We start from the raw sequence: 18856 nt of genomic DNA on the forward strand, positions 1-18856 counted from the left end.
GAAACAGCTCAAGAAATACACTAATTAGCAAAAATATAAAGAAAGGAGGAACGTGTGGTCTTAACTAAAGAAACTAAGAGTCTGGTTTACATAGGCAAATGTGCATCCTGGAAAGCCAGGTAAGAGGACCTTAAACTCTAGGACTTGAATCTCCCCTATTTCTGAATAAAAATGGCATCTTGCAATATTTATACTCATGGCTCAGACACCTACTTCAATTAGCTCTATTTCCTTATCAATTCTGGCCTCTTGAGAATCTGAAAAACTTGGGGATATAGCTTAAGAAGAAAAATAATCAACACATAATACACCCCATTTCTGAAGCTACTGTATACCTGGGTTTGTTACTAGAAAATTCCTGAAGAAAATTTAAATATAAGTCTGTGGCTTTGTTGAATTAAGTCCCCCAGTTAAGATTTAGAAAACACCCATGGCTTGGGCTAATAGTATTGTTGGTGGCACCTATTATAGCTGGATAGCTGAACAAAGTCTGTGTCTCAAACCAGTGTTAAATCCACCTCAGGGTTCAGAAGGAAACAAGGGGAGTCTAAATCACAAGTGCAGATATGTCTATGATCCTTGTCCTTCTGGATCCACACTTCCTTCAGGGTCTTCATCATTATAAATGTTCTCATCTGCCACACTTGCATGATATTGTCTTCTGATACAGAACAAATCACCCAAGGTTCATTGGGATTCCAGGAGAAATCAGATGTCTTGGCAGTATGACCACCATGAATAAACAACAACTCTGGTGGGCATCTTCTGCATCTTCTGGGGACTTTTCTTCTCCAATTTTACTTAAATCCCAGACATTCAGCCTACGGTCATTACCACTAGAAGCCAAGATAGTCTCATTGTGAGGTGACCACTGAACTTGGAATATTTCATCCTTATGTGACTCAAAGGAATGCAACTTGAGTTACAGGTTTCTCAGATCCCACAAGGCAGCAGTCTTGTCAGCTGATCCTGTGGCAAGAATGAACTCACTGTAAGGATTGAAAGACAGGCAGTTCACTTCTGCCGTGTGAGTATCGACCGAGTGGCTTGGCTTGGAAGCATTGTTTGAAGGAGTATCCTAGATCATAAGTTTCTGATCGCCAGCAACAGACCCAAACAGAGACTCGTGGAGCAGATGCCAGGAAACGTCCTCTGCTACTTCTGTATGCCCTGTGAAGATGGTCTTTGCATTCACCATCTTTCCTTCTTTTAGAACTGCACCGATGTTCCACAGGCAGATAGTATGGTCATCTGAAGCACTAAGTAAGTGCCCACTGAAATTTGGATTCCAAAAAAGACCATAACCTTCCTTCTGATGTCTAAGGAGACGTAAATCCGGGTTGCATTCTCCGGAAGGGTTTGATTTAGAAGGATGCTTTGTGTAGTCAAAAACAGGCACATCATTGGATGGCATCTTTGTTGCAATGATGCAAGGGTTCTGGGGCATGTATGGAGCCCTGTTTACTTCTCCTTCGTGATTGATCTTGATTTCTATTTCAGTTTTTCCACTGACAGAGCTAAAACCTCCGAATTCTTCTTTCTCACTGTCATAGTATGATGCATCAAACTGAGCATCATCGTTAGGAAGCTGGACACTAGCTATCACCAGGTGGTTTTGTTTATCTGACATATGTGTTCCCAGGACAAGCAGGTGAATGCTGAAGTCTTTTCCTTCAGGCCTGGTTACATCTGGAAGCCACTGGGCAGTAAAACTGGGCCACTCGAGGGCATGGGTCATCACCAAATCATAAAGAAAAGAGGTATTCTTCTTCCATATTTTGTATTCCTCATTGATCACACGCTCTTCCACCACGTCATCAAAGGCAGCTTCCTTGTCAGCCATGGTGGAGGGCAAGCCAGGAAGGGTTGGGGGATCCCGGTGTCATGCGTTTCAGGAGGGGTAGGGAGGCTACAGGCCTTGTGAGTATTCTTAAAGACATCTTATGCTGGGTTTTATTGACATGGGTTAATTCTGTTTACCAACCCCAACAGTGGTACATAAGCCAACTTTCACTTACTGCTTCTGTGATGTCACTGCTGGTCGAGGGAGGTATTGTGATCTACCAGGGAGCTCTCTGGTACCTGCTTCCTCCTCCTGACCTTAAGAGTTATGAAGCATTCTTTCTGGCATGTGGCAGTTTGCACATACAATAATGCTAGAAATTAGTCAAAATGCCAGGACCAAATCTAGAACTAATGGAATTATTTTCTAAAACCACCTAGACCCTTTCCATACCTAGTTTTATTTACTTAGCTATGTTAGCTATGTAGGAAAAGTTAAATAGACTTTGTAGGAGTTGGGATAAAACTTCTACTTGAATTTGTAATTAAATAAAAAATATCAAATCTAGAGAAACTGCCCTTGGAGAAAAAGAAGATGCTATGTTTACTGAATTAGTGTTGGGGAATCTTTTCAGTAACTTCTCAAGGAAAAAGAAAAAGTTTTAGCCTGGTAAACTTGGAAATATATAAAGCTTTTGAGTGTTCAAAGATGGCTTAATTAAGAGTTAGGCTGAAATCTGTTGTTGATTGAAGCTGTAATTTAATTTCATATTTATGTAATTACCCTCAACTAATGGGTATATTTTTCTGGTTTTAGGGGTTTGGCAAGAATAGAAGCTTATGTATTATAGTAGTACATGAGTTTGTTAGTGGTGCATTTAGAGATGTGAGGAAATGTGGTGGGGAGTGTAGAGATGATTTGTAAATGTGTATGAAGATGTATGTATGCATGTCTGCATAGTACATGTATTTAGTATTGTGTAGATGTGCATTGTAAAACTGTGTTGTCTATCAAGCATGGATGGATTAGTACCTTATGATTTATATGTAATTTCTTGAATATTTAATCAAGTTCATCTACAGGGTAATTGATGACATCAATTGATAACTATGCTGGATTCCAGTGTTCCCCAAATTAAAAACAGTCAAATGCATAGTAGCACATTTATGTGTGATAACGTGTTGACTGCTCATCAGTCCAGTGAGTAGATGACTTTGTTATAACGGTCCTGAAATGAAAGAGGTGGGAAGCACATTTTAATTACCGAACATTCCAGGTGCTATGCCCAGTGTAGAAGAATGTAGTTCCACAGCAGGCTGTTGGCTCTATGGAGGATGGCTGACTGACATTCCTATTAGAGGTGATAAGGATGGTTTCAAGACTTTATTAGACTTAGTGTGTGCAAGTAATAATATCATACCCTACATAAGATTACTACATGAGCCAGACACAGTCGCTCCTGCCTTAGTCTCAACTTTTGAAGACTGAGATAAAAGGATCATCTACAAGTTTGAGGCCAGCCTAGGCTATATACTGAGTTCCAAGCTGGCCTAGGATCCAGAATGAGACCTTATCTCAAAAAAGTAAAAGCAAACAAAAAAAAGTGAGACATGGTTAGATAATTTATGGATTATATGTAATTTATATAGGATTGTGTACAAGCTTATTTGAATAGGGAGTAGAACCTAAATTTAATTGAACATTAATGTATGATTATCTGTACACATACAGCATTTCATGAGGTAAGATGCCACAATGGAAGACATTTATACAGTGGCTTGAAAATTATGTTATAATATGGTAATACTCACATAGTACTTGAAAACAACTCATGTGATTCCAGTAGAAGAGTCAAGAAATAACTGAAGATGCATTTCAGTTTTGGCTTCCTCCTTGACCAAACTACAGAAGTTACTTATCCACTTGGGTTAATAATACAATACCACAGTATTGGTATTACCAAACTTGGGCTCTATTAGTTATATTTCTATTACTGTGATGAAACACCATGACCAAGGCCACTTATAGAAGAGTTTATTTGAGTTTCTGGTTCCAGAGAGGCTGTCATTATGGCAGAAGGGCAGCAGGTGTGGCAGCTGGAATGGCAAACTGAGAGCTCCCATCTTGAACCTCAAGCAGGAAGTAGAGAATGTGAACTAGAAATGGCACCTCCAGTCAACAGGTGTTGTTATTGTGTTGGTCTTGTTGAGACGACCATAGTTTTGAGATTTCATGGGGACGGTTTCCCTGTCATATAGTATCTCACAGCAAGCACCCTGATTTTCTGGTTGTTACAATCTTTCTACCCTGTGTCATGATGCTTCTTAGCCTTAAGTGTAAGGGTAGTAGTGCAGGTTTATCAGCTGGGGGTTGGGGATCCCATGGTCAGTTGTTCTCTGCATTTTTTGATCAGTTTGGATTTCTGTAATGGTCTCCATCTTCTGTAAAAAGAAACGTCTTTGGTGAAGAGTGAGGGCTACATGCCATCTGTGGGTAAAGAATGGGTGTTTAGGATGCACTTAGAAATTAGACTGCTTTAGCAAAGGAGCAGCAGTAGGTTTTCCTCTGGGTCCATGACCTCTATCAGTGTCAGTAATGCAGTTATCTAGATTGCTATAAAAGTGTCTGTTCACCATCAGTGTGGCCACATTTTCAACCAATCAATACCTTTTATTTGAAAAAAAAAGTTGAAATAGTTTGTTAACAGTAACTAGGATCAGTATAGAGATAATGAGTATAAATATTTAATGAGTTGGTCATTCTTTGAAGCATATGTGTCACACAAAACTAGTATTGATCAAATGACTGGAGAGCAATGGGCATAAACATTACTGAAAACTAGTCTACCTTGACATAGAGTTAAACTGAGTTCAGATGGCTATTCACTGCCAGTTAGAAATGATTTCATGGCCTGACTAAAGATTAGATTGGAGGTTGTGAGCTGCCATGTGGGTGCCAGGACCTGGGTCCTCTGGAAGAGCAGCCAGTGCTCTTAACTGCTGAGCCATCTCTCCAGCCCCTGTTTATTGCTTTTATTTAGCATGATGCCAAATTTGGGGTTCCTAAGCCCAATGGATTGTTTCTATCCCTAAAAAAATTAGAAAGAAAAAGACAGATTGATAAATACAGAAACATTAATAGCTATTACATACTTTCTCAGTAAATAAGAAACTTTAAGCTTCTGTTAGATTTATAGCCTAAAGCCTTATTAAATTATATTTATGGTAGAGAGGCCATAAAATAATTTTTGATCAATAGGCAAGGTAGATATATAAGTACATTTTCGGAAGTGGAAGATTGACTGATGTTCTTAATCTAGCATACATAATTTCCTCACAGCATTGTAATTAGCATATAAAGTGACTACAGGGCTGTGTTCAAGGCTGTTTTACAGGCATGTTAAATCTTATTGGAGATGTGGATCAGGAGATCTTTGAGATCAGCCCAGATGTGACCAAGGGACTTAAGGTGTCAATGCGAGTCAGTGGCTCTGAGGTTTGTATGGTGATATTTTTGATCTAATAAACCTTGCCTGAGTGCAGAGCTAAGTCACTAGTCAGATACACCCTAAACCACTAGTTAGCTATAGAGGACAGGCAGTGGTGGCCACATCTTTAATCCCAGCACTCAGGAGACAGAGGCAGATGGACCTCTGGGTGTTGAAGGCCAACCTGGGCTACATCAGAGTGAATCAGTCTAAAGAGAAACAGAGCTCACACCTTTGATCCAGCACTTGGCATGACACACCTTTAATCCCAGCACTAGAAAGGAATATAAGGTGGGAGGAGATGGGAGCAATGAGTCTGAGGTTTGGTGAAGACAGATGCAGTCTAGAGATGCAATCTGAGGACAAGATCACTCCTTTGGTCTGAGTATTGATAGAGGCAAGAACTCTCTAGTAGCTGGACACTTTGTTTTTCTGATCTTCAGCTTTAACCCCAATATCTAAACAAAATATCACCACAGGTTTGTTGTCTCATGCAGTGATGATTAAACACACAAACTTGAGGAAGAATGAAAGTGAAAGCAAAGCTTTTAAAGAAAAAGAAACCAAGGAAAGGAAAAAATCCGAGAGGAAGGACATAAACAGTATGTCCCTAAGGCTTAAATTTAAGTCAGAAACTGGTCAAAGGTTGAGGTAATTTCTGCTGGGTCTGGCTCATCATGAGGTGTGCCAAGAGCCTGTGCAGGTTCTTCTGGCTCAACCATGGAGATGATGGTATGCTGTTAGTGCCCTTCTCACCCTACCCATCTCCAACTTCTACTGGGAGCTGTCAACTGTGACTATTTGCTAGTCAATGGTGCTGGCCAGGGCTGCTATGGTTTGACCTTGGAAGTGTCTTGCCAGTTGTTAGACTATGTCCTTTGTTCTCACATTTTTTTGTGTGTGTGTCCAGTTCATCCATACATTGAGCTCCTGCCTCACTAGAAGTTAAAGAAATGTTAAATCAAGAATTCAACTTTAGGGGCTCGAGAGATGGCTCAATAATTAAGAGCATGGTTTGCTCTTCCAGGGGACCAGAGTTCAATGCCCAGAACCCACATCAAGTGGCTCACAACCACCTGTAACCTCAACTCCAGGTGATCCAAGTCCTCGGGCTTATAGGGGCACCTGTGCATGCAGGTCCCTCCCTCAACACACACACACACACACACACACACACACACACACACGATTTAAATAATAAAAGTAGAAAATGATGGCTTTAGATGTTGGTTTTGCCAGGCAATTCCCAAAGCTAGCATTGCTTTCTAGAAAATGACTGGCCTGGGCTTGAGCTTCCAGGGTTTCTTGAGAGCAGTCCTCTGACCCCTTGGCTCACAGAAGCAGCCACAGGGAACCCATTTTCACACAGATGTGGAAGACAAGAATGAGAGGGTGGAATGAACAGGCACAGCTGACCATGGGCTTACTTGAAAGGCAGTTTTTCCTCGTCTTGTTTGTTTGTTTTGTTTTGCTGTAGTGACTTCATAATAGCACGTAACCTGGGAGCGGGGTGGCTGTGTGACTAAGTGCACAGGGTTCAGCTACACTGCCTTTATCTGAATCCTAGGATGGTTTGTACTGTGACCAAGACTCAGAACCAGATCATGGCTATAAAGACTAAATGAGACAGAACACATCAAACATCTGACAGAGACATTAACACCAGTCACCATATAGAGAGAGACATTAACACCAGTTACCGTAAGGTCTATTAGGGGGAGAAACATCATTTAACCATTCAGAGTGTGCTCTAGTATAATGAGCCACATTCAGAAGTGAACATCATAAATACAGTCAGGTAAGTGCCGGTAATTAGACTCCAAAACATTTGGTGACTCAGGTTCTTTCATATTCAGCTGACCACGACCTTTATTATCAAAACCAGTCCCAACAGGTCACAGGATCTATTGCTTTAGTCTTCCCACTTGTATAGAGAACCAACCCCCTGAAGCTCAGGCATGTATATGACTCATGCCTCACCAGTGCTAAAACCGAGTCAGAAGGACCACTCTTGCTAAGCGAAGCTCACTGATGTCCTTCTCTCATCCCTTCTCTGGGATGACAAAGACATCCTCCCTCTTGCTGCAGGCATGGCTAAGCGGCCAAGGTTCAGCGTGGCTTCTCTCCAGAAGTAATCTCACAAAATGTATCAAGTAACTTGGCTGCCTTCCTGGACTTCCTGTATTATTAGTGACTTTTAGGTTCTGATCTGGCCACAGACAAAAAGCTAATAAAAGTTTCAATAATTTAATCCATAGCTGCTATTAAAACAAGGATACTCAGAATGAATGTATCCCACAGAATAACTGACAAAGACAACTCTACACAAGGGCGAGTTGTATGAAGGAAGAATGTGGAGACCTTCATTTTAGCTAGCCATGTTGCACCAGGAATGATTTATGATTATGTGTGTGGCTGGGCATAAACTACTTTACCAATGCTAGACAAGTAGCTTAAGTGAACTTTACTGAGCCCTCTGGTAGATTCTTGTGTAAGCTAAGTGGTGACAGCTTGGGAACCACTCTTGTCATCAGTGTTTCAATACATAACACACCTGTGCTTTACCACTGTCAGTTTTCTGAGGGGAAAAAAAATCAACTGTGAGGTTTATGTCAACAACCCTAAAATCACAGGTGTATAAACATAAGCAAAGATTAATTTCATGGGTGCATCCAGAAAGCAGGATACTGGCATAATGGGCTACCATTCTGAGACTTGGACCAAGTAACTGATAGGAAATGACCAATATTTCTTTTTTAAAAAAATCAGGGAATAAAATGGCCTCCATTCTTTATAATTCACCATTTTCCAAAGGAAAATATAATTGTGAAGTTTTAAAATTTGTTTTAAAAAGGCAAATCTTGGAGTCCATGAACTTCCCGGAGCACAGTATTCCATCCCACCGCCATCAGTGTCCTTCCCATTCTCAAATTGCCCTTATCATCTTCTAAATATCTTAGTAGAGCCTTGTAGGGACTCAGAGTGTACCTTGTGGTTTCAGCAGAACAATTGAAGACTGAAAAGTTATCAGTGCCATTTCCTGCTGGGGATTCCAGAGACTCTGTCACATGAGATTGCTCTGGCTGCATGCCTCAGTCCTTCCCTCTGGCTCATCTCTCTTTCTTTGTCATCTACGAGGGAAGCCCCAGGACCTATACTTTACACTATCCTCCTGCACCTTAATTCCCTGGGGACTTTGCCTCTGGGTACATACCTAAGGTCCCCACTGACCCTCTCAGCCTTTCCTCCAAGCCCATCTCCATTCCTTTGTGTCACCTGCTGACCCACAAACATGCTGTCTTACCAGGGACTTCACAGCCACCACACTTGCCTCAGTCCATCCAGAGTGGGTAACAGCAACCCAAACAAACACCTGCCCAATAAAAAGAAGACCCAGATATCTACTGCCCAACACTCATGGTGTTGGAAGGAACTCTTCCCACTACTGGAGAATGATAATCAGTACCACCAAGCTAATAAGCACTGTGACCTATGTAAGCAACCTGCCTGCAAGATATACTGGTGTGATAGTGGCACAGATATTATGGGATTGATCTATCACTTTTGATTGGACTTAAGGCCCACTCCCTGAGATGAAATCCATACCTGACACTCCTAAAGTGGCCAGAACCTGAGAGTGCAGAGAGTGGGAGACTTTGGAGCACTCAGTCCTAAATGAGAGGTCTTTATTAAACCCTACCCCTCGGGGGTCAGGGATCTATGCATAAGAGGAGAGGGAAAGATTTTAAGAGCCAAAGCTGATGGATGACTCCAAAGAAACAGCATTTTCCAAACACAACAGGATTGGTGCACTTATGAATGTCTAGGGCCTGTGGTAGCACAAACAAGCCCTATACAGGGTCAAGTCAGATGGGGTCCCAGCACTGAAAGGGGGAAACAGGCACTGGGGTCCCACCCTTAACAAAGAAGCTATTTGCAATTGAAACCTGCTAGCAAAGAGAAGAGTTTCCTCTAATGAGGATCACTGGGTATACAAACCACACTCCAGAATAGGCCTCATGTCCAGGAGTTGGTGACCAAAACAAACTCTTGGGTTTTTTTTTTTGTGGACTTTTTGTTTCATTTTATTTATTTATTCACCTATTTATCTGATTGGTCTGTTGCTTTGTCTTTATGGGGCTATTTTTGGTCTGAAAGAAAAAAAAGACTATCTAACACTGGTGAGTAGAAATGTGTGGAGAATCTGGAAGGAGTTGGGGAGAGCAAAAACATCAAAATATACTGTGTGACAACAATTTTAGTCTAAAAGAAAAAAGAACCTGGGCCTTGTTGATTATTCAACAAAGCCCCTAAACCAGTGGCTCTCAACCTTCCTAATGCTACAGCCATTTACTACAGTTCCTCATGTGGTGACCCCACAATCATAAAATTATTTTCATTGCTACTTCACCATTTTGCTACTGTTATGAATCATAATGAAAATATCTGATATGCCACCCCTGTGAAATGGTCTTTCTTCCCACAGGTTGAGAACCACTGCCCTAAATATTGCTCATTTTCAAAACAGAATTACTGCTTTTGTAATTTATTTAATTGGATTTAAAATGTAAACAGGCAAGCATACCCTGTTCATTATCTTTTTCCTTGTAGCTCTGTAAATATGAAATACTGCCTTAACTTTCAATATCTTTGTGTATGTCTGTTAGAGATGAGAAAGTTGAATCTAAAGCTAGTCTATGAAATATTCTTCTTTAGACTAAATTATGTCTGTCCTCTTCCAGGGCAAAATCTTAACAATTCTCTAACAAATGCTTCAGCAATATTTTGATACAATTTTACCAAGAAATGAGTCAGGCTCTTAATCCAAGATCCAAGGATCACTTATCCTATTTCCTGGACCAAAAGAAGTATTAGCTTTTAATTGTGGGCAGAATAAATTGGACAATTGTATTCATAAGCAAACCACAGGGCAGAGAATATGTGTGGATGGAACTGGGAAGGGATCCCTGGTCTATAAAGACAGCAGCAAAAGGTTAAACCTACACACCAGGAAGTAACAAGTCCATATTTTTTCTAGAATGATGACTCTTTAATTCTTATTTTGCCACCAGATTTATAAAAACAAACAAAAATAAAAACTGATTCATATACCACCCCCAAAAGACACGCTGTTTAGCCCGTTAGCACATCTTGTGTATTTACTATCTGAAGTACCTGAACAAGATAGAATTTTCTACTGAGTACATCCAAGGACTGCACTATCTTCACCGTGGGTTTCTTTGGGCTCTAGAATTACATTGTTGGTAGATATTAACAAGTGCATGTCAACTGTAACATTTCCCTCAGCTGAAATGAGTAACTAAATCCTACTGGTTTCTGTTTAAATATTAAAATGCTATAGTCATGTTTGAATTCCTTACTGAGCTCCCAAAGAGTAAAGCGGCACAAATAACAGCTTATTTAAGAACAAAAACAAAGATCTCAAATGGATTTCAGATCTATGATGGGAATCTGGAATGAGTATTCATTTGCAGCTGTAATATGAATAGCGAGCAGGCGTGCAGGGCAGGGTGGGAGGGGAGTGTGTACATGCCTGCTCTATCTTAGCTGTCTTCAGAGCAGCAGTGAGTACAGTTTTGCCCAATGTCCTCAGAAATTTCCATAACATTTAGCAAACTTTCTAACGGCTCTTGGCTGCTTTCTCAAGAGTAAATATAAGTTAACTGTAACACACAGGTAACACACTCACCCAAGGGTCCAAATGAGAAAGGTAAAATGTTCTGTGAAACTACAAATCAGCTTTCCAAAACAAAAACAACAAACAAATCCCAGGAGCAAAGAATCAACTTAAGTTCAGGGGATATGAATCCCTTTAATCTTTTGGTTTTCCCTGAGAAGTTTGGCCCTAAATTAAGAATCAGAAAATCTAAGTCAGTTTAAGAACAATCCTACTTTGTGCTGTACAGTGAAGTCAGCAGCAAGAGTCATTATTGGGAGATCAGAGGTGGTGACTCAGTTTCCCCAAGGCTGCTTTAAAAACACAGAAGCTAAGGTAGTATTCTACCCTTAAGTGGGATGAGATCGCAAAGTGGCCTAACCTAGGTAAAATTAAGAGTAGATAGTAAAGGTTGAATGACTCCACTTCTTTTATTGCAGTAACTTCTGTACAAAGCGGCAACTGCAATCCTCAGGGTTAAAACATTACAAAAGCATTTGTGACAAGTACAGTACAGTATTATCAAAATATTACATTTTCAAACTTAGCAGATAATCATCCACCAAAGCTCAACTCTTTAAATTATTTCCATAGTCTTAAAAAAAAAAAAAACACGTATGTCAGAAAGCAATATGAAAAGGGTGTAAAGGAAAACCTAAAGCACAAAGGAAACATTGCAACAAATAAATATTTGATTTAGTAACTGTTAATAACCAACACCAATATTCTCTTGAACCCACTGAATTTTTTACCTATCATAACAATGAGTTCAAATTGCCACTGCATAATTATTTTCAAGTTATTATCAATGATTAGGACTAAAAAATAATTTGGCATCAAAGTAATCAGAATTCAGCATAAAATAAAAATAGCTTTAACACTAGCTAGCATGTCTAAGAATTAATTGTTGAAAATTTTCATTTTAGAGTACTGCTGTAACCTTGAAAATGTCTGACCTGGTATCTAGTGTTAAGTGAATGTAATGTAGTTTTTAAAAGTGGAAAGCTTCTTACATTATTTCACAAACAATATTACCCTCCCTATTAATGTGTATTCAGAGCCACTTTATACACAAATGTATGATGTATGACATTTAGTTTCTGTAATACAGATCACAATAACGTTTTCATGAATGGGGACAAACCTTTAAAAATAAAAGGCAAGTGTACATTCCAAGATAGCAGCATTCAGCCTATGCCCTATTATCCTTTCAGAAAATTCACACATGATATGCTTTATTGAATAATGACACTTTTATATTGCCTCCAAACTCTGCGGAACTTAAATGGAACAATATTGTATTAAAATGTAGGAAAAAAAACTTAGAAAAAAAATCACTTAACTTCATTTTCTTAATATTCTGAATGGAAATGACCAGACATCTAGCTGGTATTAATTTAGGTCATATTCATGCAGCAGAAATACTGTACCACTAAAAATGCCTTTCTAGCATTTCCCTCAAGATGAGGGAAGTCTGTCTGTTCTCCACCACTGAAACTTCTGATCATCTACCCAACAGCACTGGACCTAACTGGATAACTGTATGATTACACTAGGATCTTCAAATTGTCTTTGTCCTCCATGAAACCTAGAACCTCTTGATCTGACTTGAATGCTTATTAAAACAAACAAAAAAATGTAACCTACTGAATTGTGATCACTTGAATATTTGAAACACCAGCAACAGAAATTTCATTACATATACACATATGCACCTGTGTATGCTTAACATACACACATACAGACATGTAGACACAAATCCCTTGAAATGTGTTTAGGAAATCCTTCCTTGAAAAATGAGAAACTTCACATTAAAAACCGTATATAAAGCTTTCAGGACAGCACATACACGCTGTCAAGTGCACTAGTAGACGACAAGGTCAAACGCACAAACTGGCAGTTTTCTTTAACACAAAAGTTTTAAAGTATTAAGAATGGATTAGCTTTCAATGTTCAGAATAATCTGTTCAAACCTGAGTGTATTAAGACTAAATGTACTTGATAGTTGAATAAATTAAGCCTAAAACCATTTCCACTAAGAAAACAGTGGTCCATTTAACCATTGATAAAATTTTAATGATTATTTTAAAATAAAGAATGGCATAGGATAGTGAAATTCCCATAGTGTTTATTGAAATGTTCTATTAAATGGCATTTCTTTGTCTAAATTTCTTCCAAAAACACCTGTTAGCATGTCTTAAAAGCCTCTCACATTTGAGAGGAATTCTAAATTAGAACAGATCTTTTAAAAATAATACAAATGATCTGGGGTTTGCTTGGAAAAGGACACGTGATCTTTCAGCATCGGATAGGAATTACTGGGTAGATCTTCACCCTTCTCTAAGATTTACAAGAAATAACACATAATTTCACTTGAGAGTTAAAAATGGTGTTTTGGGCCTCTATTTCCTAGCTCTACATGTACATATACTCATATAAACCTAACCTTAAGCTCCATTTTTTTTGGATACTCTCCCCACATATTTTATTAATTTGTCCTAATCCTCTTTAGTATCCAACAGATACTTTTACAAAAGTAATACAAAACACGCAGTACTCAAGACTAACTGGTCAATGGAAGATGAAAAGGAGTGTCCACTTAAGGTGACAGAGATCAGAAATAAAAATATCTGAAGGCAAAGTTTAACATTCTATAAATTTACAAAAGACCATAGACATATGGATGAAATTTGGTTAATTTCAGAAGGCACCTCAAGGCTAAAGGCTTTTTGTACTCCTTTCATCAATCAAAAAATAACACACTCTTATTGCTTTCAAGTAGCAAAGGACAACTTTACTCTCATGAACTTCAGTCCAACAAGAAAGAATTATCAGTCACTGAGATTGAGATATGGAGGAGACTAAAACTGAAATCTCCATATATCTATCAATGGAGCAACTTTTCCATGTGCTTTCAAATAAATGAAGTACTGAAACAAAGTCCCAGTTCGCCATTGTGATATTAAAGTGTTACTGATGATTTCAGTCGCTTTCACTAGGCACTGAAGTACCATTCCTGGAGGGCAGTCAGTCCATGGTGCAGAATAATTAGGAATAGAAGGTAAGGACGCTCTGATGATTCCCACGAACTAGGAGGATTGGTGGCAGGTCCTTAGATAGAGCTTCTAACCAAGCCATATACAGAGCACTGGACACAGCACCTTTCCGTGCAACTGGGAGACTCCTAGGATCAGAATGAGAACATATTGAGCAGTGCTTTGGAGAAGAAAATGAAACAACAACTATTAATTAGGCCCAATTCCCATGATAAAATCTCAACAGAGGGAAATTCTGTGTAGATACCACAATAACTACTATACATATTCTCATCACATTAGCCCCAGATTTTCAGGTTTCAACAGATTTTCAAACATCTGTCCATAAGAGTAAGCATTCCTGTGAATTTCAATACATATAATCCATATTTATTATTAATAATATTAATATTTAATCAAACTTACCCTTCACTAAGGATAGGATTCTTCAGAAGAAAAATGTATTTGTATTAGAACCCAGACAGTGGAAGGAAGTTATAGATGGAAAATGAAATGTAATTAACTGTGTATTAATTTTACCTCTCTTGTGAATTTTAATTTCTATTTATAGAGCGTGGTAGTGACCTCTTGACCTATAAGGATTCATTCTAAATTTCTATGGTTTGGCATCTTTCATTAGAGAAATCTACCCACCATCAGCACAAATTGAAAAGGTTGTATTTGGTGTTACCCTAACAGTTCTTTAGTGTCATTGAATGTCATCATCTGTCTTGGTTTCTGGATGCCTGAGCTTTTCTTATCTATTTAGGGACACCAGATTCAGAACTGAAAAACAATCCAGGTTTACAGTTATCTCTAATTAACATAGCTCAGCAGAGGAAAGGCTCAAGTAGGCACCAACACTTCTGTCTAATTCAAAGACAGTATGTCTGCATGGAAAACACCTGTTGAGGAAAACATAGGGGATTTGGATATGAACTGCTGTACCAAGTTAATATTCTAAAAAAGTTTTTACATTTATCTTTATAATAAAGTTGTCTGGGATCCAAATTCTACCGTTAGCCCCTGCTATGCCACACACACCTGTGGCCCTGATAGAAATTTTTGAAAAGGTGAAAAGGAAATTAAAGAATATGAATATAAAAGTTCAGAATAACCTATGAAGAAAAATTATTTAGACTGATACAAGGGTATAGTGTATCTCTTGTTCATGCATAAATGCTAGCTCCACATGCTGAAGGCAACCATATATATATATATGTGTGTGTGTGTAACCATAATTTAAAGTTTGAGTTTTCCTTTTCATAGATAATGTCTTTTTGATAAACTCCAAGTACTTATTAACCAGGCCTTGTAGTAGTACAGGACTGAAATCCCAGCATTTGGGAAGCAGAGGCAGAGAACTGATCCAAGTTTAAAATTAGCCTGGGCTATAGATTAAAAGCAAACAAAACAAAACAGCAAACCAATGGTGGTATGACTGTTCCAGTAGAACCAACTGCATTCTGACTGGATCTGAGCCTGCTCTACAAGAGGGAAATCATGGCTGGTATTGTAAACAAGGTCAAAAGCTCATGGCTGGGATGTCATTGGCTCTGCTGTGTAACCTACTTCTATTGTTTTGTTAAATGGTCAACCTGTTTCCCAAATATGCTTACACCCATATTTAGAAGGCCTGCCCTCATCTTTGTTCAGACAAGCTTTTTGCAGAGGGCAATGGATAATACCGAGACTCATAACTTATCAAAATGTTAAGTGACTGAGTTCTTGGCCATCAATGGGCGGCATCTCTTATCACACATGTGCCCTCCACTCAGAGAGCACTAAGGAAGAGGGGGCAGAAAGACACTAAGAGCCAGAGGACAGGGAGGAAGGCTGTGAGATGTCACTTTCTGGAAATCACATGGTCACTGTGCACATGAATTCATGCTGATGGGGCTATCTGTACAAGTCAAAATGAACTAGGGAGGGACTCAAAAGCCATACCAGTATCTGAGAAGGCACTGGTAGTTAAAGGCTGCTTTGGGAGGGACAGTCAGTCATCCTTGTTGGTTTGTTGTCTGAGAGGCTGCCCCCCTTCCAGTGGACTGCCCCACATTCATAAACACATGGGTAGCACCGAGTGGACTCAGGGTCTTATTTAAAAGACACAAAACAAGGGGCTGGAGAGATAACTAAGCAATTAAGAGCACATAATGCTCTTGCAGAGGACCCAGGTTCAATTCACAACATCGATATAAGGCAGCTCACACCTGTAAACCAGCTTCAGGGAATCTGGAGACTGGCCTTCCCAGGTATATGCATGTCACACTCATACACCATAGAACCTATTACCACTGTTTTTCTAAACCAATCAATTTCTAATTACATTTGAAATACTTATCCTTATGCTGCAGCTCACTCAAAAAAAAAAAAAAAAAAAAAAAAAAAAGAGAGTGCTTCTTTTTTTTAGCTGACAGAAAGCTGCAACTGAATTTGGAGTATTCAACCCCTATCTATACTTAAGGCTCGGGGAATGTGGCTAAAGTGGGGGAAGAAAGATTGTAAGAGCCAGAGGACGTGGATGTTTGCTATATGTTGGTGTGTTCTATATATGACAGGGACATTGTGCCCATGATATAAGACCTGAACAATGCTAACACAAGCTGATATGCCAATGTGAATAGGAGAAACTACATGAGGCGTCACCCTAGATAAAAAGCTAAAGGAATTAATCTGTCTTCTCCAGGGATGAGCTCCCAGTTACAAGTTGTCAGCCTTAAAAAACATATCCATATGAGCAATGCTAAATGGACTCAGCAGTATATATGTATAACCATTTATTACAATAATTATTATTTAGTAATTTATTGTTACAATAGTAATTAAAGGAAAGCCACAAATTTGAGAGGAAGCAAGGACTTAGGAGTTGAGAGGGAGGAGAGATGTAAATACAATATTAATGAAATTCTAAAAAAGAACTTTTTTAAAAACCACTAGGTACTGTCATCACACAACAGAGACACACAGACACATGCACGCATTTTCACAAAACTAGCCCAAACCTTATTCCAACAACACTTACATGACAATAACATTAGCTGTGCTTGAGTGCTCCTTTAACAATTCATTTAGCCTGATCTGCCGGTATGTCTGAAATGGAAAAGACACAATCACTCCTCAACATCTAACAATTAGAATTGTAAACTGTGTAAGGCTGATCGTAGCTCAGTACACAGTGTGTAAGCCCATGTAGCCACATGCCCGATCTTCAGCATTCATCTACCAAAGAAAAAGGAGGAGGAATAGGAGGAACAAGAACAAGAAGAAAATGAAGAAACTACCATGGTTTGTAAAGCAAGTAGCAAAAACACTGTGTATAATAAAATACCGTTTAGAAAAATATTTGATGCTGCTTCCCACCATTCAAATATAAAATGACCTTAATAGAAGTTAATTTACATAAACATCTCCCCCTGTACCAAATCACAGTGCCTATTACTTACAGCATCAGTAATTCTATTAAATCACATGTAAGTTTAATGAAAAGGAGACAGAAGTGAAGAGTACCTTTGTCTTATAAAGCTCAAGCTCATTATCTGTTATTCGCCAAGGCTCATCTTCCTTCATTTTATCTGCAATGTCTTGTTCTTTATCATCCTCATGAAGTCTGTATGGCTCAATCATATCATCAAAAGCGGCAATACTTTAAAGAACAAAAAGAACAATCTTATTTTGGATTATGTATTGGGAATATCGTAAGTAGAAATCATAGCTTTTTACAAACTTGTCATAATTTTTACAATTTAGTTAGAAGACACTAAATTCCAATCTCTCCAATTGCAGATTTAGAACTGCACAGGCAATGATAATAAAGCTGAAGCTAAAGCTTGTCACACTGTATCTGCCCTCAAATTAGAGTATCACATTAGCCAAAATGATTCCTGAGTAATGAGTAAAATACAACTTTGCTCAAATAGCAAATCTTTATCCCAACTCTGTAACTCATTTAACACATGCCTAAAATGAACAGAGACACCTGATCAAATACACAGACCATAACTGACTCTCTGTGCCATTTCAGGAATACTATTCCAAGAGCAGAAACTGAGAGACTCTTGATGGCAACTACTACAGGGAAACTCAATTTTCACTGTAAAAGTAAACAATGGAAGTAACAGGTACGTAAAGTTAGGGTCAAATGCTTTCAGTCACTGTGGGCAGGAAACATCTGGAATTTAAAACCTATCTGCAATTTCTGTGGCACCAACAATTTTCAAAAAGCACATGTAAAGAGTGAAATCCCGGCCGGGCATTGGTGGTGCACGCCTTTAATCTCAGCACTTGGGAGGCAGAGGCAGGCGGATCTCTGTGAGTTCGAGGCCAGCCTGGTCTCCAGAGCAAGTGTCAGGATAGGCTCCAAAGCTACACAGAGAAACCCTGTCTCGAAAAACCAAAAAAAAAAAAAAAAAAAAAAAAAAAAAAAAAGAGTGAAAAGAGTGAAATCCCTTCTGAAATGAAGAATTCTTTGCAGCTTACTTCAGCATCACTGGCAAGTCACTTATCACGTGGTTTCACATATCTTGGGTCAGAGAAAAAGCCCTGGTAATCATTTCAAGTTAAATTACCTGTGTTTGCACAGGCCAGAGAGGTTGGAAATTTATACAGAATAATTTATCCAGCAACTTACTTTGCTTTGTTTGGTTTGGTGTTGATATCTCCTAGGACCATGATATCGGAGAAATCTATTCGGAATTTACTAAGTAAAGTAGCCATCCTATGACAAAAAGAACAGCAGTCAGTTATAGTAACAGTACTATAGTACTATAGTACTATAGTACTATAGTAAAGGATGTTAACAAGTGTATTTTACTGTCTACGTGTGTGGTAAGATGACTTGAAGGGAAAGTCCATCAGTTGCTACATAAATTTCC

General features: G+C 38.8%; 1 protein-coding gene and 1 pseudogene across 2 annotated transcripts in view; both read right to left on the reverse strand.

Moving 5' to 3' along the window:
- Positions 1-316: 316 nt before the first annotated feature.
- On the reverse strand, positions 317-1843 carry LOC100768743 (annotated as a pseudogene).
- A 9510-nt stretch (positions 1844-11353) lies between these two features.
- Positions 11354-18856, reverse strand: part of Slc12a2 (solute carrier family 12 member 2) — a 75311-nt gene continuing 67808 nt past the window's right edge. For both annotated transcript variants that reach the window (XM_035440139.1, XM_027400937.2), the window contains 4 exons: positions 18613-18699; positions 17493-17628; positions 17008-17075; positions 11354-14131 (listed from right to left, as the gene is read on the reverse strand). In XM_035440139.1, coding sequence (XP_035296030.1) covers positions 13996-14131; positions 17008-17075; positions 17493-17628; positions 18613-18699 — 427 coding nt within the window. In that variant the 3' untranslated portion in view covers positions 11354-13995. The remainder of the gene's footprint in view (positions 14132-17007; positions 17076-17492; positions 17629-18612; positions 18700-18856) is intronic.

Source organism: Cricetulus griseus, chromosome 2 (genome assembly GCF_003668045.3).
Source record: "Cricetulus griseus strain 17A/GY chromosome 2, alternate assembly CriGri-PICRH-1.0, whole genome shotgun sequence".
NCBI lineage: Eukaryota > Metazoa > Chordata > Mammalia > Rodentia > Cricetidae > Cricetulus > Cricetulus griseus.